Source organism: Fringilla coelebs (genome assembly GCF_963513975.1).
Source record: "Fringilla coelebs genome assembly, chromosome: 2".
In the NCBI taxonomy this organism is placed as follows: Eukaryota; Metazoa; Chordata; class Aves; order Passeriformes; family Fringillidae; genus Fringilla; species Fringilla coelebs.
In genome coordinates, this window is record NC_140029.1 from 10613323 (window position 1) to 10639793 (window position 26471).

The 26471-nt window shown below is 39.9% G+C and overlaps 1 protein-coding gene across 5 annotated transcripts in view; it reads left to right on the forward strand.

Annotated features, from left to right (window-relative positions):
- The first annotated feature begins 7422 nt into the window (after positions 1 to 7422).
- DMD (dystrophin) overlaps positions 7423 to 26471 on the forward strand; it is a 972793-nt gene continuing 953744 nt past the window's right edge. For all 5 annotated transcript variants that reach the window (XM_084201221.1, XM_084201219.1, XM_084201223.1 and 2 more), the window contains exon 1: positions 7423 to 7685. In XM_084201221.1, the coding sequence (XP_084057347.1) occupies positions 7643 to 7685 (43 nt within the window). In that variant the 5' untranslated portion in view covers positions 7423 to 7642. The remainder of the gene's footprint in view (positions 7686 to 26471) is intronic.

Below are 26471 nucleotides of genomic sequence, written 5' to 3' on the forward strand. Positions count from 1 at the left end.
ATTTATTGGCAGTTACTTATAAAGCAGTCTCATCCTGGCTTTGTGCCCTTCTAATCAGCGTTGGCCAGTTTGGCAGGGAATTGGTCTGCAGCACTAATTGTATGCAGTATGTCTTTTGCTTTAAGTAAAATGCCGTTGCTGTATTTTCTGTAGGTTTATTTTTGCATTCCCTTAGCACATTTTTGTGTTTAGAAACCTATTTTTTAATCACAGTTCACTTGCAGCAGCATCATTTTTCAATCATCTTGCCATTTGTAATGTCATCTCTGCAGGCTTGCATTAACTTCAGTTTGCCATCATCTTGATGTACTAACCTGCACATAGACCCGCACAGAAATAATTTAACATTCATCCTAGTGTGTGCAGTGATGTTTCATTAGACTTGAACTAACAGAATTTTGTCATCATAATTTGCTGTCATAATAGCCCAGTCTTCACAGATGTAATGTGACAGTCTTTTGCCACTGTAACTAAGGCTTTGAGCAATTGTCATCCAGGGACACTTAGGATGAAATCAGTGTAATTAAAACACAGATTCTTAATAGTCCTTTACTTTAAACAGTTTGTTACCTCTCAAACAACAATTAAGCAGGGAAACGACATTTGTTTAGCTTGTAAGTGTTGTTTTCTATGTGGGGAAGGGAAACAAAAAGGGGAAATTGAACAATGAGTGACTGGCAGAACTGTTAATAGAATTTAGGTTTCCAGATTGTCACTGTGTATTCCTGTATCCATTGGACTGCTCTCCTTTCAAACACAATTATTTTGTATATGAGATGCATGCAAACTTGAACTCCATATGACTGGTCTTATTATCTAGTCTATAAATCTTATGTGAGAGAGTTACAGAAATAAAGAGATGAAAGGCATTTAGATTTCTTCTACTGCAAGGGTTGAGATAGATCAAGCACACTTTGTTATCCTTGAAAATTTTGTTAAGCTTTTCCTTCCAAGCTTCAACTTAAAAGGGTTTGATGACCTCTGTGTGTGCATGTTTTCATATGTGTAAGTAACTTTCGACTCCCACAATTTTCTCCTTATATCAAATCTAAGTTGATTTCACCCTAATCATGTCCATTTCCTTGGCATACATGAAAAATAATGGGGCGTTGTGATGTCTAGATGCTGAAAGGCAGCAGCTATGTACTTCTTCACCTTTTCCTTCCAGACTAAACATGTAATATTCCCTCAGTCTTTCTCTTCAAAGAAAACTGCCTGTTTGGATATTTGTGATTCTAAGTGCTCTCCAATTTATCTGTGGCTTTCATAAAGTGTTGGGTCAAAACTGGACAGAGCTGAGATGTTGGCTGGAGCAGAGTAAAGCCAGGGGAGGACGTGATGGGGTGCCTGGGGTAGTGTAGGCAGCTGGCACTCAAGTTGTGTTTCCCTAAAGAAAACTGTGTTTATGTGAGCAGCCAGCACATTTGCTCTGCAAAGTGACCTTGAGTTGTCTTTGGCAGAGCTGATGCAGCTTCCCTGCAGACCTAGGTGAATTCTCTGTCTTGTACGTATGGATTGTTGACTCTGATTCATAATTACCTCCTATTGATATTCTTTGCAATCAGCTTGGCATTTTTTCCTCTGCTCCTTACATATTGTGTTTGCTTTTGTTTTTTAAATACCTCCTTCCCTTCTAGACTAAATTTGTTTTTGTTTGCAGTTGTTTGTTTTCAACCGGAGAAACTTTTCTTAGTAATGAGACGTAGGCCTAAACAGTGTTTTCAAACATCTTCCAATTATCGTTCACATTTCTCTGTTTAACTTCTTTCTTCTCACTGACGAGGTTTTATAACTGTCTTCAACTTTGTGAAATTGGGTCCTCTTAAAAGAAGTACTAAATGTACACAGGCATACATTACTATTGCCACCACTTGTCTGTGAGCGCACTTGCTCTCTCTGTGACATACACGTATGCCAATGTGTGTCTGTATAAAAATTGGTCAATACTTCACCATTTGGATGTGATGTAATTAATCAAGTTTTCATCAGTTGCATTTAAGCATTGTAGAGTCTGGGATGATTTCCTTGGTGACTTGGAATACAGGCTTCCCTTGGGCGAGTTGCTACGGCAATCAGAATAGGGTGAATTTCACATGTTTTGGACCCACCCTGAGAAAATAACTGCACCAAGGAGTTTTCTGCCCATCCTCTTGTGCTACATCTCACTTCTGGTCTGTGGGCTCAGATTTTCGTCTTGTGGACACTGAGAAGAAGGGACAAGAGGGGCAGTCTGACCTTGGCCTTTCATGGTCAAGGGTCTCACAATCAAGGGTGAGCCAACAAAATAAAGCTAGAGGAAGACACCCCCCTGCCTCACCAAGGGCAGTTTGGGGCAGGAGCCTGTTTTAAATACTCAGACACTTTCCAGATCACTTTCAGGATCCTTTCTGTAGGTCACATGGGAAGCTTGTGGAGGTTGGTGTGAGTTACATGCCTAAATCTAGAGAAAGAAATACTAGTAATAAGATGTTCTCCCTTCTGGTCATATCAGCCTCTCTGGAGTGATTAAGACCAACATTTTAAAGACATAAATGAGTAATTCTAATTCCTCTTTATTACTTCGATTCCTACTTTATATATATCAGTAATTAAAATCTTCTTTTTTGTCTCTTCTTTGTGCTCTTAATATTAGTTTTTATATAATTTGATATCCTTTTTTGCACTTTCCTTTGGATGGCTCAGTATATCTTCTTAGTAGTCTGGTCCAACTGACTCCAGTAAAGACTGATTTAATTTCTGCTGGGGTGAAAGTTTCTGAAATTTGGAGAATTGACAGGGTTTGAGGATAAAGATTTACAAAGCACGGACATGCTTTCCTCCTAAATCTGCTTGGGACCTTGCACCAAAGACAGATCCACTGGGTGAAAAGGATTGCTTGTTCTTTAGCTGGAGCTTTCCAGAATGGATAGTGATTGTTTTCTGAGAGTTACTTTTTATGTTGGGCTAGCAAGAAGAAACCCCACACTGCTTTTTCCTAGATGCTCTGCAAAAGAGATTAACCCCTATTTCCCAGGAGCCATGACATGAAGGAAGAGAGCTTTCCTGGGGAGAGCACGAACAGCAGTGAACCAATATGCTGGTTCCTATGCTAGAGCATGTTTTCAAGCAGAAGTGTTTCATGACATAAAAATAAAATTATTTTTTTTATTCAGGCCTTGCATACAAGAAGGCTTTGTCTTTATCATTGTATTGACCACTTATTTTCTGACTATAAACTTTTATATACTTATATATTTATATTTATATATTTATATATTTTACTTTCAAAGCCAAAAGCTACTACCTTCCTTCAGAGATAGGAGGAAGTTTTTTGTCTTGGTTTGAAGAGTTTTTTGTCTTTTATTTTCTGCAGATCAAATAAACAAGAAAAAGAACCTCTTTGCAACCTGCACTAAAATCCTCTATGATATATTCCTTTTTGAAGTAAAAGTAGGCTAAGAAACAAAAGAAAGAAGTTCTTCAATGGCTGACATTGGAAAGATTTTTTTTTTCCTTGTCTGTTTCACAGGGAAATCAGAAGCTGCCTGTTTACTTCTGTTGTGATAAAGCTGTCGAAGATGTTTTTTTTTCCCTCTGATGCTGACATGCAAGTGGTTTGTGTTTGTTTTGTTTTTTTTCATGACAGGAAGTGAATAATAAAAAGAATCAGAGCCAATATACCACCAGGGCAAAAACCCACGCTGCACATTAGTGCTTGAAAGAATCCCATCCCAGTTCTCCCTGCACATCAGTCCCATAGTCCCTGGAGCTCAGCACTTCTTCCCACACAGACAGATGTGATAGATTTGCAAATACTGGCAAGAGCACAGAGACATCTTGTTATGAGCTTAATGGCTGAACAGAGCAACAGGCTTGGACTGCCTCTATTTTTTTTTTAATTTATTTTTTTTTTTTAGGTCAGCATTGGCAGTGATTTAAAAACAGGGTGGAATAAAGGTTGAAATGCTTTATGAAATGATAATCAAAATATCATCTGTCTCCTAGGTTTATGCTGTAAGCACTCTCTCTGCCTGATGTTGAGTTGTATTGGCAAACAACATGTGCCACTGGGATGTTTAAAAAGTCATAAGAGGTTTGTAAATCAGTTCTGTGCAGCATGCTACCAATTTGTTATTTTCTTGTTTTATCTGTTAACAGGAAAGGAGATAGATGATACAACTGGCAATATGGTGTGCTTTGCTTTGCTGGGGGTTTGTGTCCTGGTAAATTACAGCGAGATGGTAGATTTGTTACTCTGTGGAGGTTGTTAACATGAAGTTATTTGATTTATTTTTGTTGAATTGGGGACCTCTCCTCCCATATCAATTATGTCAAAAACATCATTTTCCAATTGTGTTCTCTTTTTTTCCCGGACAGAGAAGTCCTGAATTTTAATGTAGCCCTTTATGATGGTACAGAAGAATGAGAGAACTGAGAGCTTGGTCTCCATGTCCAGTCCACTGTTTGACCATTATCCTCAACTCCTAACCTTCCTCTGGTTTAGATCGCTGAGACAATAAACGTGGCTGCCAAGTTTGGATGTTGAAATCCATTTCTTTTCAATAGTCACACTGACATAGGCTGAACCCAATCCCCTAAATGGTTTCTGAACAGGCAGTTTATTGTTGTCCTTGTTTCCAGATTGCTGCTGGCCTCCTCGGCTTTTGCTCCAGCTCTGCATTACTGTCACGCTCATGCTGTTGGAAAGGGGATATTTTCAAGTTTATCAATACTTGGGCTTTGAAAAGACTTCTCAAGCAGAGAAATAAACAGCTTCTGTGTAAAACCTTGGTTAATGGGTGGCTGAAAGTCACCCAAACCATTTCTGTGACGATGACAATTTTCTTTCATTTAAGCCATTACTGATTGTGGAAGAGTAAGGCAACATTAAACTAAAGCTGACAGCAATCACTGAAAAAAATACCCATTTTTATCATTCCAGATTTTCTGCATTTTCCAGATTCTCAGTGACTTTGAAGCTTGTTCTGTTCCTTTGCAGCACGGGCTCTGAGCACTGAGGTCAGAGCCTGCTCCCTGCAGCATGTAGAGGGGAGAATGAGGCAGGTGGTCTCTGACCACCAGCATTCACTGAGTGTACAGTGATTATCTGACATAAAGCTGCAGAGCAGCTTTGCCTTGTTCTCTGCTGCTGAAGACAGAGCAAAAAGAACTTACAAAAACCAAAACTTGGCGTGTCAGGATGCTCCAGGCTATCCCTGCAATCTAAGTGCTGGCTAATAGGCACAAAGAGATACATTTTAAACACCCTCAGCAGCCTGGATGTTTCTCAGCATTAGGCGGTCGCAGCATTCATAGCTGCTGAAAAGAGGATTAAGTTTTTAAGAGCCTCTCAATTTCTTTGCATCCCGCAAAACCACCACCACCACCAAACCAAGAAATCCAAACCTGACCAAAGTACCCAGTATATTTGAACACACTTGTTATTTCTCTCTGTGGCCCAACACATTTTTACTCTTTTCCAATTGACTGGAGGAGCATCAATAGGAGGAAGGGAAATTGTTTATGGGCTGAAGATTTCTGCCCTCCTGTGAATGAAGCAGATGCTCACTTGAGGCCACCATGAACTCCCCCAGTGCAAAGAGGGGAAGCAAATATGGATTTCCTGCAGGTGGAGGATTGTTTAATATGTAAGTTATTGCAAATATTGCCACTAGACACTACTTTGGGCTATTTTTTTAGAAGAAAATGCTGAGTAGCACTGCATTTCTTGCAAAACTTGATCCAAATATGCTCTGATGGTCTAAAAGCCATTGTAAGAGAGGATTGCAACTAAAGCTGGGTGTAAAACAGACCACAGGTCTCTGTCGAGATTAAGGCCTTGTGATCAAATTTAGAAACAGAGATTTATGCTCCTGAAAGTTTTAGAGTAAAGGTTTGTCACCTTGAAATGAAGATAAGCCAGGAGGATCACTGTTCTGCTATCATTTTCCTTCAAGGTAACTTTCACTTGTAGCCTTTAAATATGTTACTGGGCCTCAGTTATTGACAGCAGGTGCTATTAAGGGTGACTTTAGGTATTTTAAAACAAAGAAATTGCACAGTAAGTGGTTCCTTTCCTGGGTTTTCTCAGTCTCCTTCTCCCTCAAATAATCAAAATGCTGCTGCTGTTACAGTGTGCTCTGTTCTGCTTCAGATTATTTTCTACATCAGTTCATGACTTGCAGTTCTTGTGGACTGCAAATTAATCCTTAGCAGTCTCTTGGAGTGTACTGTACATCCAGGTTCTTCAGTGTATTCATTTGACTATCAGTGTAGAAAATGCCAGTGGCTGTAAGGTTATATTGCACACTTCATTTTTGTGTTCATTTTTCTGTATAATCCAGGAAATTTCTTTTAAATTTAAAATCAGCATGACTAGACACATTGAGCTTTAAAACCAAAAAATACCACTTTTCAGGTTTTTAAGGATAGATTTTTAAAAATGGACAGCATAAGAGTGTTTCTTCAAATGACTTTTCAAGTGAAACCATTTATATGATTTAGTGTGGCCAGTCTCAAAAGGCTGTGCATACTGTACAAAGTACATGTTGTAGAAAGCAGCCTTATAAACATCTGGGTTTGGGCGAAGGATGCTGCAGTCCTTTTCCCAAGTATTGTGTGGATGCCTCTTTTTCCTTCCTGTGCCAACTAAAGAGGCTGGCACTGAGGGCAGAGGGAGAGTTTCAGCCCAGGCCCCACCTGTTTGGGATTTGGGACAGAAGGGATGTTCCCTCTGTTAGGAAGAGAAATAGACTGGCAGCTTGTGTGCACTCCTTCCTCTGCTTCCTCTGCAGCTCCTGGGCTGTGTACAGCATTAGTGCTGCGTGGTTTTGGTGGGAGTGGAAAAGGTCAGTTGTAAGTCAATAGTCCTGAGGTTTCCTGAGGTTTTTTGGTTTTTTTTTTTTTTTTTTTTGGTTTTTTTTTTTTTTTTTCCTGTTTAAGCAGCTACTGACTTACCACAACTTGTGTTAACATTTACACATTTAGTTTGGTGACAACACTATTTTAGGGTTTGTTTATTTTTCTCCTGCTCGGGAGGGAGGTTGAAATCCCAAAAGTCAGGGAGGGTTGCTGCTCCTCTCCCAGAAAAGGAGGAACCTGTCTGGGGATGGGCCGGGGGTCATTAGCTGGGAGGGAATCAAATTTGTTTCACAGGGCTCTCCAGGGAGCTGTGCAAAGGGAGCATAAATACCTTCACCCCGCTTCGCAGCCCGAATGTTTCTTGGGAAGCTGCAGCCCATAATTTAAACCCATCGCACATGCCACCCTGGAAGCAGAGCCTTATACGTCGAGTGCATGGGCTGTCCTATTATGGGAAATCAACTTTGTTTTGAAGGGGAAGCACAGAGAGCATTGCTTCTGCGCAGGTCCTGGAATTTGAAACATTTCGGGGCCTCCAAAGAGCCCTGGCATTAGTTCCCATGCCGGCTGGGTGAAGCCAGGATCCCGCCCGTCCCTGCCGCTCCCTGCGCGGACCCCCGGGCGCTCCCACCGGGCACCGCCGGCTCTGCCCTGCCCCGGGGCTCTGCGGGGACACAGCCGGCCCCGAGCGGGGACGACCCTAATCCAGCCAAAGCTCCTGGAGCAGCAAAGTTGGGATATACTTTGCCAAGAAATATTTTGCCGTTGTTTTCTTTTTTCCTCTGTTTTGTGGAGAGATTTCATGTCTGCTCACATGCTTTGGTATGAGGAAGTGGAAGATGATTGTAAGTATGAACAGACTGGCATAATTTATCACAATATTCACTTTGACAGAGCAGTGTAGTGCTGCACAGCCCACTAACAGCATGCATTTTTAAATGTTTGTTTTCCAAGTCTAAAAGAGGAGAGCACCTGAGGGGGAAAATAAAGTGATTTTTTTTTTGTCTCTAATAGGGGGCTAATATCCTTTACATTATATATAAAAGAAGTCATCCTGAAACAGTACCCAGCTCTCCTTTGAAGAAAAATAACACATTTCTTTCTGAAGTTCAACAGTTATTAAAGCATGGGGTTAAAAAAGAGAGAATTGAGGAGACACACCAATACACTTGAAAAAAAATAGTGTCATTATTCTAATAATTTGGCAACACATCAAAGGAGTAATCAGTTTCTTTGAACTTTAATGGCATATGCAGTTTCATCGCCTAATATTAACTTACAGAATAAGAGAGCTCTTCTCTGGTTGCTGAACTGTCTGGTGTCAGCTGAATGAGGGGGTGTCAGTTTAGTTGGGAGCAAGCAGCAGCTGAGCTCTCCTGTGCACTTCCCAGAAAAAAACAAACCAAAAAACCAAAAAAACCAAAAAAAACCCAGGCATCTTTTCCAGAGTTGCACTTGTTTGTTGGTATAAAACGAACCTCTATGTGCAATATGAAGAAAAACAGAGGATGCCAAGAGCAGGAGACTGAAGAGAGCCAAGAATGAAAGAATGACAGAGTTTTAAAATCCATCTACCATGCTCCCAGATGATCTTTCTTCTTCCTCCCCCACCCAGGCTCTCAGAACAGATTGTGCCAGTGAAAAAAGAAGTGTCAGTGTTGTCTGGACATAGTCTGTGGTCTCTGCCCCCTGTTTTATGATGTATTTTGGCTCTTCCACTTTCAGCTTAGTCCTGTTAGATAGAATTTCTGTTTTTCTCTATTTTCTGATCACAAAAGGCATGGAAATACAGACGTGTTGTCATTTATCCCCATAGCATATAATGTACTGCGTGGTCCATGTGATGAAGACAGTCTCAAAATAAGATTAAATTTTTTTATGTTTGACTGGAAGGAAGCTTAAAACAGAAAATTTCAAGGTGCAGGTGTGGTCTTATGCCATATTTGCTTTCCTTTTTTGCAAGATGAAGTCAGACATTGGTTTTTTGTGCAATAAATAAAATTTGAATTAGCTATTAATTTTCCAGACAGTTTTGTACTGCTTAGAGAGCTCCTTCAGTGATAAAATTTTTACTTATTGGACACAGTCTAGAAGTTTAAGTAGGGTAGAAAAAGGAGAGCATCATTATCACAAACTGGATAATTATGAGAAAGTTTTCTTAACTTCTGAAAATGCTGGAGGTGCAGTTGGGAAGAAGAAATGTCTTGAGTTTCTCTTAAGAGGCTTTAGTCCCAGCTAGCAAGAGGATTCTTTGGAGAGGAATAAGGGTAATTTGTTTTCTTCACTTTTCTATATACTCCCTTTCCAAGGGAAATCCCAATATCAGCCCAGATTTCTTTTCCTCAGCCTTGGGGAATAGATGGTGCTGCAAGGAAAGCTGGACAGGTGCTTTCTAAGTAAGGGTGAAACTACTGCCTAGTTCAAAAGTTGTAATTTTACTCTGGAACTGTAGAAGATTAGTAGATGAAAAAAAAATAGATGTGATAGAGGTTTTGTAAAATATGAATAGAAACCAGAGTTGCATCTAGCAGATGAATAGCATTCATGACAAGAGCCATTAAATCACTTGCTAAATTATGTTATGTAACTGTGTCCATATCTAAAATGAAAGGGTGATGTCCTAGCACTTTTTGAGAGTTATTTAGCTGAATGGATTTCCTCAGCTATATCCTCACTCTTTTAAAGATCATGACATTTTTCTCTCTATAATTTTCTATAATATTTTCAAGGGGGTTTTCATAGCTTTATTTCAATAAAAGTAGAAAAACCTGTATCTGCACTTTGTGACAAGGTGCACCCAAAATCATGTTCCCAAATTTGTCCTCCGCCTTCATTCAGGACATGTCACATCCCTTGTTGTCTTGGCTTCCTTTGCTTTTCTTTCCATATTGGATGAAAACCTCTTGCTTTTAAAAGTGACAGTCAGTGGTCACTTACACCTTTGTATTGTTTTTAAATCCATCCTTTCTCTTTTCTTGTTGGCCCCTCTTCAACCCTTCATCCACCTCTGCACTCACCTCTTCCCTTTTGTATTCTGTTCTCCCCTGTGCCACAGCAGTAAAGATGGGTTCTTCATTCCCTGACTCGTTTCACTTTAGCTGGGAATGACCTTTGTGAAATACAAAGGTATTTATTCATTGCCAAGGGCTTTGCTTTCTTTCCTGAGCTGTTCAGTGTTTACTTCTTCCCGAGTCAGACTGGAAACTCCTTGGGGCAGCTGCTGTCTCTTCCTCAATTTCTGCAGAGTCTTTGACAATGACACCTAAATAATAAAGTGGCAGGGAAATGAGATATCATAAATTTCATTTTGTTTTAATTAAGATGAGATTACTGGGAACTTCATTTCAGAAGTCAGTCTCCCTAGGGGATTCAGTATCATACGCTGTATTTCTTCCTTCTAGCAGATATAATCCTCTTTCTGTGTCCTTATTTTGACATGGAACCAAATTCTGCTTGCAGTCACACACAGGCATCCTCTTTCTCTGCTTGGATTTGCACAAAGTAGTGACTAAAAATAGAATTAATCATCCAGCATGGAAAAGAAATTAATCCTGCCTGGAAGTTGGTGGCCACAAGGGGTCTCTTAGAGGATGCCATGGATGTTCCTCAGCTGGGCTCCATCCAGGTTCACACCTCAGCTCAGATCAGAAATTTCTGCAGTGAATCCCCAGATGTCAGATTCCCTGTTGATGACTGTGCCCACCCCAGGGATGTGCCCTGCATCCCTTTTGGAGGAGGCTGACTCAAAGCCACGCTCTGGGGCTGGCTGGTGGGCACAGACTGACAGTGGGTGTGTGGGGCGCCAGGGTGACACTGGAGCTCCTCCAGAGCGAGCCCTGTGACACACACACGCCTTGTAGGGGAATGCTGGCCTGGCAGGCTCCTCCTGATGGGCCACATGATCTGCTGTGGCCCAAGACAACCCAGGGAGAAAGGAGGAGCATGGCAGCAAACTTCTTTGGATCTTGGTTGTAAGGAGAGAACTCCTTGGAGAGTCACACCCTAGCTGGTGCAGGAGGGCGCTTTGTTCTGTCTGCTCCCTCAGCCCTGGTGCTCTGGCTGCCCATGGGCATCACAGCTGCCCACAGATCCCTCCAACACAGTTATTGATCAGGGGAATTCAAAGGATTCAAAGAATGGGAGTCTAAGAGCATGCTACATTCTGTGAAAATATAAACATTTTTTAAAAGGAAACAAGGCAATTATTTTACTAATCAAATAGTTGCTGATTTATTACTGAAAATATACAATATTTGTAGAAAAAAGTTAACCATTGACTAATAATGTGAACTGAATTGTCCAAGGGGTTAAGTGTTTTTAAATTATTTCCAGAGAAAACAGGATTAGACTCATATATTTTTGTCATGGATTACTGTGAGACAAAATCACATTGAATGGTATTTTGAACCAAGCAGCCTCAATTTGAAAGAGCTGACTTGTTGATTTTCACAGTACACTTTCAATTAAATGTTACCCCAAAGCTCAATTATCATTTAGGAGGATAACCACTGTACTGTGTTATAGCTAACTGCTGGATGAAGACTTCTCAATAAATTTAGTGGAACTTTGTAGCATCACATTGCTGTTGCAGGAGATGCACTTGTGGTAATACTGTATCACTGCCGGGGGAAGCACAACAGCATTGGGAATTTTAAATAATTGAGCCTTATCAAAGACTGAGCTTTGTGGAAAGCAGGAATAATGGTTAATGGAGTGTGGCTTTCCAGAACATCTTGCCAACAGCTCTGCACAGAGGAACAAGATCCTTCATCTTCCCAGAAAAACACGTGGAGCAAAGGAGTGGTTTAGGTTCAGAGTACTCGCTGCAGAGACCACAGAGACTTCCCTTCTAGGTTATGTACCGCATGTGCAACAAGTCAGAACATTTTTAATTATATGTTTTGAAGGACAGATAAGCTGCATTTTGAGAAAGTCATAAACTTTCTTGGTTCTTCTTGCAAGTTGTATTATGGGGTATTATTTAGAGCATGAGGCTGATACTATTTGAGAGATTTTCTGGTCTTTTCTCTAATTCTGTATTTTTAAAATATCCATATCTATCAGTTGGACTATTTTTCTGTTATACTTGGTCTTTTGTTCTGAAGAGCAAATATAGTTTTTAAATATTATGAGAATGTGTAGAAGAAATAGTATTATGTGAGCAGAAGCATATGTTCTTGTAATGTTGGATATGTTCATACAAGATAACAGTTAACATGCCAGATTTATACTTAATTTCTTTCTTGAAGAATTTGTAAAGGAATATTATCTTCAGCAGAAAGAAAGTAGCATAATTTCAGTGATAATAAAACAAGAAGATACAGTTGTAAAAGTTTCCTCAAATAAGCCATTATAGAAGTATGTTAGTCCTAAGGGTGTGGTTTTTCTCCCTAGAGTAGTTTTCTATGAAGTAACATAATGGTTTCAGGGTTCCTTAAAAAAAGAAAAAAAAAGCTTTAAAAACTTCAGTGTGTAGAAATGACCTAAATGTTGATCCAGAATATCACATTTTGCTTAGCTTGCCTTTGTTAAAATCTTTGTCAAGAACTCTGGGGACCTAGAGGTACTGCAAGCACCCCAGAATGAGAAAGAAAATGAGTTTTAGTCAGGTTAATCAAACCTTTTGTGCCTGTTTCTTTAAACCAGTTCATTCCTCTGGATGCCAATAAAGTCTGAGAAAACTCTGGGTCTCTTGGCCTTCAGAAGTGTCCCAGTGAAAACAGAAATTCCAGCATCTGATATTTTTAATATAAACTTGGAAAGAAGAAGGGCAGATAATGCACGCTGGATGAGGTATACAGCATTGTTCAGCTGGACTCATGATAACCTGTATTTTTTATAAAGTGTGAAAGTTGTTATCCTGTGTGAGAAATCAGCTACCCTGGGTGCAGGAGCATGGCCATGAGCACGGGATGCCTGCAGGGGAGCCTCCCTGTCCCACAGCCCCAGGGCTTGCCATGTTCTAAAATTGGTGCCTGCCAACGTGGCAGAGCTTCTGCGTGCCTGCACTCTGGTTTGTACAGGAAATTATCCCCAGGTAAGGCTTTGGATTCTCTGTAGCACAGGGAATTGAGGGAATTTAAAGGGTGATTGGAATTTGACATTTCTGCTTTTTTTTTCATTCTGAAAGATACTTTGATTAAAGTGTTGAAAAGCCCAGCTAATGGAGGTGTTGCTGCTATTTCAGATATACAGAGTATGAAATCTGAAGGCAAGCCAAATCACAATGAAACAGAATAATGATGTCCTTGGTTTATTTTTCACTTGGTACATTTAGGTTTTGATTGGATTGTGAGTGAGGCAACAGTTTTCTCTCCCAGAAATCACTGCTAGTCCTTGGAGGTTTGCAGCCTGTTGTCAAAGCAGAAGTGCTTCCCTGTGAAGGTCATGGACTGCAGTGGCTGGAGAGAAGTGAGGAGTGGGAGGGGAAGAAAGGAAAGAAAGAAAGTATTTGTTTATTGGTCCTAACCAGGTCCAGGTTTCTCATAAGAAACATTTCTGCAGTGAAATCTATTATTGCTTTTACAGAGCTCACACTCTGCTGATGCTGTGTGTATCAAAGAAGTTGTTTAGAAATCTGAGGTCTCTATTCATCTGTCCTCCTCTCTCCTAAGCCTCTCCATGCTCATCACACACAAATTCTTTAATACCCTTCACCTTGTTGTCTCAGTGTTGGTTCCCCTCACCCCAGTATTTTAAAGTTTTTATTTGGAAAAGACTGTTCATGAAGTATTTCACTCTGAACTAACTTCAAAGCTACCTAGCTGTTGCTGAGCTTGGGGGAAATTAATGCAAGCTCTGTATTTTCTAAAATATTAATAACATGAAGTAGTTAGCATTGTTGGAGGTGTTAGAGAACTCCTCATGAAGTTACTGGGTGTGGATTGTCTGTGACATGTTTTGGTGTAAATGTCTGATGCTGTTGATAGCAATAACTGGGAGTGTTTCTGTCCTTTCCTTTGACACAGGGAAAATGCTGTTAGACATAAAGCTATCCTGTCACATTCCTGGGCTTACAGAGTAGGAGTCCCCAGCCCTCCCTGGCTGTCTAACTCATTCCAAAGCCAATCAACTAATAAGAAAGGAAAACGTAGGCAAATCTGTTTAGGCTGGGGGGACCAAGAGGGTCAGAGGCTCTCCTTGCTGCAGAGAGATCCAGGTGGGACTGGCCAGAGACACTCCTGCCCAGTTAATGAGGGCACCTGCTCATTAAAATGAAGGGGAAGAGGAAACTGAGAAGTTACAAACCTGTGGTGGATTTGTGGACATGATGTGTACAGGCTTACTAACTCAAAAAAACTCAGTTTAGTGGGTTTTTGTGCTGCTTTTAATGAAGATTTTAGGAAACCCCAAATTATTTTGCACTGGATTTCAGGAATACAACAGTATTTCTTTAATTCATTTGACTTTATTTACTGTTGACCTTTTCTTATCATGTGATTTAGTACATATTTTATTCCCTGCCCCACCCTTCCAAGCCCTGCCAACGATGCTGGAAATAGAAATCAGTGTATTTTTACACCGAATTCTAAGATCACATTTATAAATGCTTGGTTGGCTGATGGTTACTCACGCTCCAAAAATGCAGAAGATCCAGATTAAAGTGTTTGCTCTGCTTATACTCTGTTTACAGAGGAGAAAGTTTTGGTAGCATTGGATGTTGAATGGAAACCAAAGGTGAAGCCAAGTAACTTTTCACAAAAACGAATTCTTGTTTTCTCGCCAAAACATGAGAACAGTTCCTTTTATAGTAGTCTGTAAAGGACAAGCATGTTGTAGGCTTCATTCTGACCTTTCTGTTCTTCCTAATAATTAAATAAATCAGTTTTAAAATCTCTAGCAAGAATCATGGAGGGAAATTAAAACTGTGAAATAAAGGATGGATTCTAGGAGCAGATATCTAACAGTAGAAAGTGTAGCACTTACTGTAAACAAAAACCTTACTGCAAAAAATTTTATATTTATAAATAAAAGAAATCATCCTAAATCTGATTGTTTTTTCTGTAACTGTTTGAAGTTCCAGGATACCTGTATCCTTGGCTGCAGGATGTTTCAGTGAAACTAGCATAGATTTGAAAGAAGTTGCTTGCATCAAGATGCTTTCTTGAGGGGATATAAGTAGAACTTGTACTTAGTTATGTCAAATTCCTCTATTAGGAGTAAAAGCTGTCCTCAGTGAAGTGGTGTTTCTGTCCCAATTACCTGACTGATGTAAAGCTTCAGAGAATATAAGTTGGGGCACATTTTTGCCTTGGGAAAGGAAATCTATTGGATTATGTTGTCCATCTCTATTTCCTGTTCAAAACAAGGCATGTCTTTACAGAATCAATTCAGAATTACTGCTGGGTTTAGCACAGTTGCTAACTTAATAATGTTTTTCAACTGTTACAGCTAAAAACCATAATTGGAAACATTTTATGTTTCTTTTGAAAGAAACCGAATGACAGTAACATTCACTCTTTCATCTTGTAAGGACAAACCTATTTTTCTTGGGGAATAGGAGCTGAATTGTGGAGCCCAAACTCTTTCTACGAATACTGTTATCAGCTCTCTTATTTTCTCTTTAGTCCTTTTGCTGTTTTTCTATTTCTCTGAGTCATCCACATCCATTGCTGTACTGCTTTAGCTACTTTAAATAAGCCCTTTCCTCCCCCAAGAAGGCTTGCTAATTATTGCATGTTATCTTAAGCTGATTTAACAGTCATTTTGCCAACTCTTCGCAGCTGCTGCTACCGCTGAATTGATTCATTTTGCACTTGACATGTTGCAGGCAAATGTGAAGCAAAGTTTACTTGACCAATAATCCTCCCCCTAACTGAAGGAAGGATGTGACTTGAACAAGGACTTGTTCAAAATGTGGACAGAGGTTTTTTTTTTTCCTTAAATCTGCCTACTCTAGACACCAAGGTTATTTGCTTCTTATCTGTTAAATTCTTATCTAGAAAGTGAAAAATGTCTTAGCCCTAAATAGTAACCAAGGAATTCATTTTTTTCCTGGTGCAATAAGTCAATCTATGGAGGCTTTTTTTGATGGATTATGAGTTCCTAAGAGGTGTTGTGTCTGTCTTGGAGTGCTTCCAGAAACTGTTGCTCAGCCTATAAACTGATGATATTTCACAGACTCACAGAGCAGCTGAGGCTGGAAGATGCCTCTGGAGATCATCTACTCTAATTACCTGCTCAGAGCAGGGTCAGTGAGAGCAGGTTGCTCAGGGTAATGTCAACTTGGGTTTTAAATATCTCCAAGGATGGAGACTGCACAGCCTGTCCCAGCAACTGACTGTCCTCACAGAAATCTGGTTTTCTTCTTAATTATCTATGGAATTTCCTCTAAATTTCAAATTATGCCTATTGTCTCTCCTCCTGCCAGTGGGCACTGAAGAGAAGAGCCTGACTCTGCCTTCTCTGCTCCCTGCCATCAAATAGTTAGTTACTGATAAAATCCCCCTGAACCTTCACAGCTCCCAGCTGAGCAGTCCTGGTTTGCTCAGCCTTTGCTCATCTGCAGGGTGGTCCAATCACCTTTGTCATTTCCTTGTGGCCCTTTGATGGACTCACTCCAGTGCATCCATCCTGGGGAGCCCAGCACTGCACTCAGGGCTCCAGTTTTGGCTGACCAAGCTTCAGCAGAGTGGAAGGATCATCTCCCTTATCCTGCTGGAAACAGTCTGTCTGATGCAGCCCAGGATAATATTTGCCTTCCCTGCTGCCAGGGCACATTGCTGGCTCATGCCCAGCTTTGTGTCCACTAGAACCATTTTTGGAAAGCTGTTTTCCAGCTGTTTGGTCCCCAGCTTCTTCTCCTGGTTCATGCAGTGGTTCCTCCCTCTGTGCAGGACTTTGTGCTTCCCCTTCTTGAGCTGCACAAGGCTCCTGTCAGATTCCTGGACAGAAAATTTACAACCAGCTCCAAACTTGAGCCCAGCAGTTCAGCTAGCTTTCAATGCACCCCACTGGCCACTTGGTCTGTTACTAAACCCTCAAAGCAGGTTTTTTAAATGAAAATGTTATAGGAGACAGTGTTAAAAGCCTTGCTGAAGTCAGGATAAATAGCATCAAGTGCTGTCCCCCCCTCTCTGAGCCAGTCACCTCTTCATGAAATGCTGTCAGGTTGGTCAAGCATCACTTTCCATGTAAAACCATGCTGTCTACACTCCCAGTCAGCTTCTTTTCTTTTTTTTTCATATGTTAGGACATGATTTCAAGGATGATTTGCAGGTTTTTCAGAGGATTTGCTTCATTGCTTTCCCAGATTACCCAAATATTCTTTGCTTTATTTGGAAATAAATGCCATTTACTTTCTTCCCCTTCTTCCAGAGCCTCCCACAATCACAAGGGCCTCTCTCAAATAATCAATAATCACCTTGCAGTGCCCCTGACCAGCTCATTCAGTGCTTTTGGCTGCCAGCAGCCTGTCTGACTAGTGTGGAAGGTGGCTTTAAAGAGAGATTTGGGATCTCTCATGTTCTGTTGGTGCCAGGTTTTTTGCAGGGTGTGCACACAAGAATCAAAACTGTCCATATTTGCCTTTGTGTCCATATTATAAACTAGCTGCAGATCAATTTAGAGCTAGTCTTTCAGGAGGTATTAATCTGAATTCTAGCTTATCAGAACATCCCTTTACTGGAAAGCCCATCTAGTTAAATTATTATGTACTATAGAATGTCCATTATTTTAAAAAGTTATTCAAGTTAAAAACTCCTTAAACACATGCAGCAAACACCTACAGTAGTATCAGCATATTTTTGGAAGTTATTTAAAAATTAGAAGTTAGCAAAGTGTCTAAGGTAGTACTTTGATTTGTATTCTGTGAAAATATGGTTATTATTTGGAAGACTTGTTGCAAATTTTCTCTGCAAAAAATTTTTTAAAAGCCTGAGAGACCTTTAGTTTATATAGATTTAAACATGCTGAGATTTTATTTTTGATTTCTTTAATTCAAAACCAGAGGAATAAAAGTAATCCCTTTAAAATATTTATTGCCTTCCAAATGAATGCTGTTAGTGAGTGTACAGTCAATGTGTCTCTCATAAAAGCACTATGGTTGACTTTGCCACTTTAATCCTTTAGATGAATATAAATTCTGTTTGTTCCATCCTTCTCTGTATCTGTCAAACGTTTGGGTAATTTTTGTTATCATCTTCTGTTATTATAGCAACTTCAATATGCTTCCTGATTATTTTCTAGTAACAAGAAACCATCAGCATTTTTAATAACGAATAAGAGATGGTAATTATTTTTTCAAGCTATGTTTGTTTATGTCACCTGAGTTTTGAGCCCTATTTTTAATGTTATTTTAATTTGTTAAAGTGCAGCAAAGAAAGAGTTAGCTGCTTTTTGAACTGTTCAGTAGCATATTATGCGATTACATGAATGTGTAGCTCAGTTAAATGCTAAAATTTAGAATAAGTCATTTGAAGTGAGGTATTGGAAATATTTACTAATAATCAGAAGTCATTCAGTTCCATTCTAATGGGAAAGGCTTCCAGCTGGGAACCTATTAGAAACCTGAGGACTCTTTTTGGTAACTTGTAATATGTACTTTTATATAACAGCTTTACATTAAGACATAGTATTTTTGAGCCAGAAAGAAAATGTATTGTGCATGACACAGTTTCCAGGATTCCCTAAGTCAATATCACTTCTTTGAAAGTTACATTCAATTTCAGTTTTACATCATACAAAATTGCATAATCTCTATTTTGTTTTATTGTAATGCTCTGTGATGTAACTTACATCAGCTGAAGCCTGTGTTTTGGTCTACAGCTAAACCTACAGCTGTGACCAGCCATGGGAAGTTACTTTTAGTTACTGATCCACTATTTCTTTCTCACACAGAAACAGCACACCTCTCTGCAATTGCCTGAGTCCTTTGCCAAGTACCAGGCATTACATTTTATCTATGATGATTTAATTTTTCTGTTTTCTACACAGTAAAAAATCCCTGGATTTTTTTTTCCCCAAGGTTTTTTTTGTTTAAGTTTTATTGTTGTGGGGTTGGTTTTTTTTGGGTTTTATGGTGGTTTCTTGGTTGTTTGTCTTGTTGTTTTGGTGAGAATATGTTCCTGGGGAGTTCTTGTACCTGAGTCTGGAATACTCTAGGAGTTTTTAATGTACTCTCTGTACCATACAGCCTGCAGTGTGCTGTGAAATATAAATGAATGTGTCAGCAGTCTGCTTTGTAGATATGTAATACAATCAGTGGGTCTACAAGCATTAATTGGATATTAATTGCCAATGTGCTGTGCAAAATTCTGACGCCCAGATGGGATTATGAATTTGTAATCACTGTAAACAAAAACCTGGTTAGTTTTTAGTCAATGAATTTGAATACTGAAATTAGGTTGGCAGAAGAGAGCAGGAATGTATTTTCTGTATGAAAAGAGAAGTTGTCATGGTGTAGCCAGGGCTGCAGTCATAGCTGAAAATGATCAAAGATGTTGCAAGAAAGAATCCTGGAGGTGAGTTTATGAAGCTTCAAGCACCTCATGTGATGGTGGTGACAGTTATTAGCTATTACAGCTGTTGTTGAAAGATCTAGTTATTCTGAAGCATATCACACATGATCTGAGTGGAATGAAAGTATAAATCGTTCTAATTATTATTGATATGGTATAACAGCTGAAAGTAGTATTTGTGGGAAATCGTATGCACACTTCAATTAAGCTATAATATAAATGCAATTTAAAATGTAACTGCAGATTAAGTGTAACACTCAAGCCTGACTTCACGCAGAGAAACCCTCTTATGGGGCCCTGACTGTTAACAGTATCATCATTTTTAACAGACAAAAATGTCAGTGCTGCAATCCAGTCAGAATTGCACCAGAAAATCAGCGAATCCCTTTGTTTCTGTGACTAAAGCAGTCACTACCCCAGGTTTCCTTATGCACAGAGCCTTCCTGCCTCAAGATTTCTTTATGGAGGCCAGGAGGACAGAGCTGGCTTTCAATGCAATTCAAACACCAGCTGGGCAAGTGGCACCTCCAGTTTGTGGGGTTATTTATTCATGAATTCATTTTTTCTCGTATTTCCAACAAAAGAAGTGCATTTTTATATTTACAGAACATTTACAAGGTTTTGTTTTGATGATACAAATATCATGGTAATGATAGCCTCCCTGAAGAATCGGGGATGTTGGGGACAGTAGGAACTGAAGAAAAGGCAGAGTCAGGAAGGCTGTTTGAAGCTGCACTAGGATGTGGGACAAAGGGAGAGAAGAAGTCATCCAGAACACAGCCAGGGAGGTTTGGAGGAAAGACCTGAGATGCACGTCAGCCTCAGAGCTCTGCCATGATAATGCATGCTAGTGAAGAGTTTGCATGACAATGTAAGGTGAAGAAAACCCTAAAAAAGTACAAGCAGGAGTAGCAGATCTGGGAATTCATTCTAACCCTCTTTACTTCTCATTTGCATCCCTGTATCACCGTGTCTTCTCAGGCTGGTTGGCAGGTAGATTTGCAAGACCACGCTGCTGGAGTTACAGCTTTCACAAAAGGGAGTGTGGTAACAAGGATGAGAAAGCACAGGTCTCTCCCTCAGAGCCCTTTCTAGTTCTCCTCCCTTCCCCTCCCTGACAAGTCTGCTGTATGTCCCTTCACCACGTCCCTTATAATCTAAATCATCTTCTTCTGTGTGTACAATAAAATACATGCTTGCTTGATGCAGCGTGGCATAAATTACAGATTATGCATAAATTGTGATGGGTTCAATTAATCACAGACTAAGTTAATGTAGACCTCACACTGGAATATCTGTATGACACATCTTCAACTTGAGCCTCGTTTATGGACTGGAAGGGCTGGTTAGGGTCTCGTTTGTTCTCACTGAAGCTCAGTCTCCAGCACTGGTGCTCTTCCAGGTGATGCCTTCGGGTCTGTGGGGTTGGGCACGTCCACCTTGAGCACCAGAGGCTGAAAACCACAGAGGAAAAGCTGCTGCTGCTCAGATGGGGGCTGAGGCCAAAGCCTGACAGGCCCACACACTTCTGAAACAGAGATCTATTCACTGGGAGGGAGAGGGAATGTCTGAGTTGTGTGGGGCCAGGGCAGCTGGAGGTGCTTCAGGACTGCTCCCATTATCCATTGTTTGAGTGGTATTGCCCATAAACTGCTTTGCCAGCTTCAGAGCACTGGCCCTCTTTTGCAATTGTTTTGTCATGATTGTCCTTTTGCCCTCCTCCTTCCACTTCCCTGTAAAAAAATTAGGTTCAATTTTTACATATTTTGAATAAAAATGTTATGGGGCCTGTTATGGCTTGGCACAAAAAATGAGCAAATGGATTCGGCTTGGTTGCCTGTGCCCACAGGTAATGAGACTGATGGTAAATGTTCTGCTAAGCCTTTCTTCTCTCTCTTTCTTTATTGTCAGGAACTGCAGCTTTTGAAGTAGTAACATGGTTTACTGTGACTACTGATATTGAATCCCTCTCTTCCTTTTTCAGACAGCCTCCTCGTTACTGTTAAGAAATGTCCCAGCAGTTACAATGCCAGTTTTGATCCCAAATCACCAGCATGATACACTAATCCCTTCATTCTGTCTGAAAGGATCTTATTCCCTTCCTGCTTTCAAAAAACTAACACCACAAGAGAACAAAACAGAAAAAGATCCTCTCTGGTGGAGTCTTAGTCATCAGGCAAGGAACAGGAGTTACAGTTGATTTTATTTCCATAGTATTGATAATATTGCCTCTTGATCTGCTAAAATGACTGTTGTCACCTATATTACTTTTCCCTTTATCTCATAAGAACATAAATCTCATTGTATGGCTCATTCTTTGAGCCAAGAAAAATAAGTGAAGTGTTTCTCATAATGGGGTGGGAAGATCTGATGGCTCCTCAGTATTGGCTTTGCAGACTTCCAGTGTCTTCAGCTGTGAGCCAATTTTGTTTTACAGTAAATCTGTTCTCCCAGAATATTCCTTAACTGACCATATAGATTTAATCCCCTTTTGATCCTTGACAAAAACTCCTATCTCTTTTCCTTGGGGATCTTCAATTTCTTTTACTGTGTTTTCACTGCTCCTTTTTGCTATTTACTTGGATACTGAAGAAACAGGTGATAGAGAAAAATAGAAATTTCTCCTGTGTGCCTAATACACATTCTCAAGTGTGAGAAGATATTTGGGAAAAAGTGCTTGTATTTCCCAGTGTTTTGAAAACATTATATGGTGTATTTTCCTAGAGAAAGTGGGAAATTCAGTATGGCTTTCATATTTAATGTATACTACCTTTAGTGTTAAAATTCTATGAAGTATTTAAAAGCTTACAAGCCTTTTCACTTGGCCATTTACTGTTAAACTTCATTGAGTGCAGCTTCTCTGGTTTATTCATATGCCTAAGCTGAGTACAACAGTCCTGTGTTCAAAGACTTTGGATAACAACTTTGATTTAAATCATCCTGTGGAGAGAGTCTGTGATGATTCTCTCTCCTTGTCTTGAAGCTTGTGGAGGAAGTGATGTCCCTGCCTGTTCAAAATTGCTATTATTTGCCTCCCATTAGGTCCTTAAAACGGCACTGTAGTTCCTTTATATTCTTGAGAGCCCACAAGTCTGCTGGGAACAAGATGTTGTGGGAGTCTGCAAATTTACTCTTGGCTGATAATTTTTCATTTCAATATTCTGCTAGAGCATGAGGCTTACTGGCCTTTCCAGCCCACTGCAGGGTTTGCCTTGCCTTGAAGAGCTATTCACACTCAGGTCTTTAGAGATGACATCTGGAGGCATCTCAGCCAACAAAGAAATTCTTTTTTGCTTTCTCCTTGTTCTGTGAAATTTGACTCTGCAATATCCATGGTATATAATTTCTTTTGCCATTTTTCCTCTCAGTAATCCCTTATCAATTATGTACTTTGATAGTATAGAGCATTCTGGATCTAAGATAAAAGCCCTTCTCCCTTCTTTCTAGCTGCCCTGCAAATGACTCAAAAGGTATTTGCACACTTAACAATCTTCTTGATTTAGAACATCAAACTTGCAGAAGATTTGCACTGTGTGTAGCTCAATCAGGAACTGATTCAAATATGCATTTGATAATCATGGATTCACCCTTTTCCTGTTAACACAGACAGGGTTCACTCCAAATTTGAAGAGTGGTTTCAAGAACTGTGTCGCAAATGTATTCTCAGTATTGTATAAGCATGCTACTTGGCTCAGTTTCTGTATAAGCATTCTACTTAACTCAGCTTAACTTTGCCTCTCATGGTCTCCCTGACCAAGATTTGAATCTATTTCAGGCATCTTTAGAGAACTTAGGTAATTTCACACAGGTTTAAGAATTTAATATACTGTGGACAACTATATATTTTGTGTAAGAGAGAAATTATTTGAATATGGGATGCTCTCCTTTTACTAAATAATAGCCCATAGTTAATTAAAAATTGAGAAAGGCCTAAAATCTCATCATTAGAAAATTGTAGGGAACTGTACTGGGTGCAAAACTGTATTCTGCCTAGTGATGAAAGTTAAAACTACTGTACTAAATAGCCATGAAAAGGATATGAAGGGATCTAATTCCTGTCTAATAGATAGTTATGAAGAAAATTATGTCACACTCTTCTCAGGAGTGCACAGAGAAAGGATGAAACAGGTTTTTGAAATTGAAATGTTGACAAGATACTAAGAATATTGGTTTTTACTATGGGTATCATCAGTGAAGCAGAGGGGTTGTAGAATCTCCTCCCTTGGAAAGGTTCCAAACTCAATTGGACACAGCCCTGAGCTTCTTGATCCAGCTCTGGAGGAGGCCCTGCTTTGAGAGCAGTGTTGGACTAGATGGCCTTCCTTGCAGCCCAAGTTATTCTGTAATACACCTTTGCCTTACAAAGAGTGTCCTAAGCATATCTAATTTAGAACAGAGTTATAGAAATACACATTTTCTTAAAAAAAAAAATTAAAAAAAAATCTTACTGAAAAATTTAATTTGGAAACTTTTATTTTATTTTATTTTATTTTATTTTATTTTATTTTATTTTATTTTATTTTATTTTATTTTATTTTATTTTATTTTATTTTATTTTATTCTATTTTATTTTATTATTTTATTTTATTTTAAATTTTGTTTCAGCAACCTGTGGGGTTTGCTCCTCAATGTCTCCCTTGGGACTACTCTGTTAATTCCACTTTGTGTTTATTTTAGCGAGCCACCATTCTAGCTGGTTATTTCCTCAGTGTAAGTGTTCCAAATTGTCATCCCCTGTAATCATTGGAACCGCTTTTCAATGATACATAAAGATAATAATAATAATTTCTGAACACAACAATGTAATCAAGAATGAACCTTGACAAGTTCAGATCTATTATTTCATGGCACGTACGGCAGAAGGCTCTTTATTCTTCTTGTTGCACGTAAATTATGCTCAAAGCTCTGCATAGCTGTTTGTCTCAACCTGTGGGCACTGCTCAGAACTTTTCAAAATAGCTTCCACTGCACAGAAGTAAAACAGCTTTGACCTGGATTAACTGGAGCATAGACTCCTAACGAGCCAGATGGATCAACATTCCTGTTGGGCAGAAATGATAGTTACAATGTCTGCCACAATAACCCAGCAGTTTCCTTGGATTGCTCCTCAAGGAAAGAAACAGAGTTAATCTTGGTACATGATGGTTAAGCAGTGATTGCTGCGAGGCATTTCCTTTGTGAAAACCTTATCTACATCATTTTGAATTTCCCAGGGAGGATCCAAAGCTGGAATGCTGAATGAGGTTTCTCCCTGTGACTGACTGGGGAAAATATCTGCCAGCTAGCTCTAAACTGGACAACACACCTAAAGAAGAACACTGCCACATAACCCTTTGGTGCAGGGGGTGTTGAAGGTTTTATTTTGTTCACTTCCCTTGTGCAGAAAGCAGGCAAAGGTCAGAGAAACTGCTCTTGGGAGGGCATCAGTCAATCAGCTGTAGAGATCACTGTCTGGGCCAGCTGTTGTCTGTCTCTGCCCAGACAAGGGTGAGATGGGTTCGCTCCCCGGGCTCCAAAAGACGAGGCTGGACTCTCAGGTTCGGTCTTCAAGGTTGTTTATTATTTCTTATCTACAAAGTTTCCTCTCTGCCCAGCCGGGGTCTGACCAGCAAGGCAGCCAAAGGCACTCTGACTGCCCACAGGGCGGTCACATCTTTTTATAACAAAGACTACGTAAACTATATTTATCTTTTGTCTGCAATACTTATCATTTTTATTACTAAGTGTACCTTCACCAAGAACCTATCAAAAATATCTACGTCACACAGAAAATGGAAGACATGAAGAAGGAAGAAGAGCCACGAGGCAGGCCCCAACTCCCTCCATCTTGTTTTTCCAACCCCCCTGTACCAAAATCTTAAAATCTGTACTTTGACCTGTAATTGTGCTATTTCTATGTTCTTTAAACACCAGTGATTCTCATATCCCCATACACAGGTGGTACATGTCTCGAAGGGTCAAAGTTGAGCCACCAGGTACTTTTGGCAACATCCCAAGGCTCCCGAGCCCCCCAAGGGTTCTCTCGGTAGCTCTGGGCGTCAGGAGAGGTGTGCTGAGTTCCCACAGATCAACCCTGAAGATCCTAACTGTTCAGTGTCCAAGTGTAGGGAACCAATCCTTGTGGACATGTCTGATCTGCAGTCTCCTCTGGCTGGGCAGAAGGGAAGTGCAGCAGTCCCTGCCCAACAGCACAGTGAAACACTATCTCAGTGATGTGCCTCAGACAAAATGTCCAGGCTTTGAGTGCAGCCTAAATAGACAACATTCCCAGGGCAGCTCCTTTGTCACCGCCCCTCCCACCATCTCATTCAGCTTCAGAGCTTTCCCATGGACTGACAGCGCTCTGCAAAACACGGGAGCATTGGGACGGCTGCTGCTCGCCAGCTGCCCCAACCCAACTCTGCTGTGAGCCTGCCCTTGTGCCAGCTCCTGCCTTGCAAAAGGAGCAGGGAAGTGCCTATGAAATAGGCTTGTGTTCATTCTGAATAGGTACAGAAATGTTAAAGGGCGAAGAAATACGCTGGAAAGATTGTGTGTGTTGGGAGGGAGGGTAATACGCCAAAGGGATTGGGTTCTCCTCCTTAAACACTAAGAGGGAACAAGGCCTGTCTCTGTTCTCCAACACAGAATTTCCTGTAAATTCACTGACAAACTGTGAACGATACATAAAGACCATGTAACTTAATAGCTGGTCTCCCATATTCTCTTTTGACCTTTCAGCTATAAAAGACAATTCCTTAGGGTTTCCAAAAGTACAGTTCATTGCTCTTTGGTTTAGTGTTACAGAGCAAGTATAGTAAGTAACAGACCTTATTACAGTGACTTTTTTTGTCTCTTTGCAAAACCATTATACACCTCTTTGACCTTTAAAAGAAAAAGTGCAAATATGGTTCAGCAAATGTTTCCAGCATTAATTTCTGTTTTTCAGCATTACAAATAGTGGGTCTTAATCCATATGGACTGTATAAAGCCTGTTTTATTCCTTTTTGCTTTACTCATGTTTTGATACTTTTTCTCAGTTTCCCTTCATCCAATATTATCTTCTCTTAGTCCTTTTCTCAGTTTTTCCTCTATTTGTGACCAGAGAACAGAAAATACTTTTTGTTTTGGTTGGTGGGTTTTTGTTTTTTGTTTTTTTTTAATTCTAGAATGTGGGATTATTTGTCAAGAAAA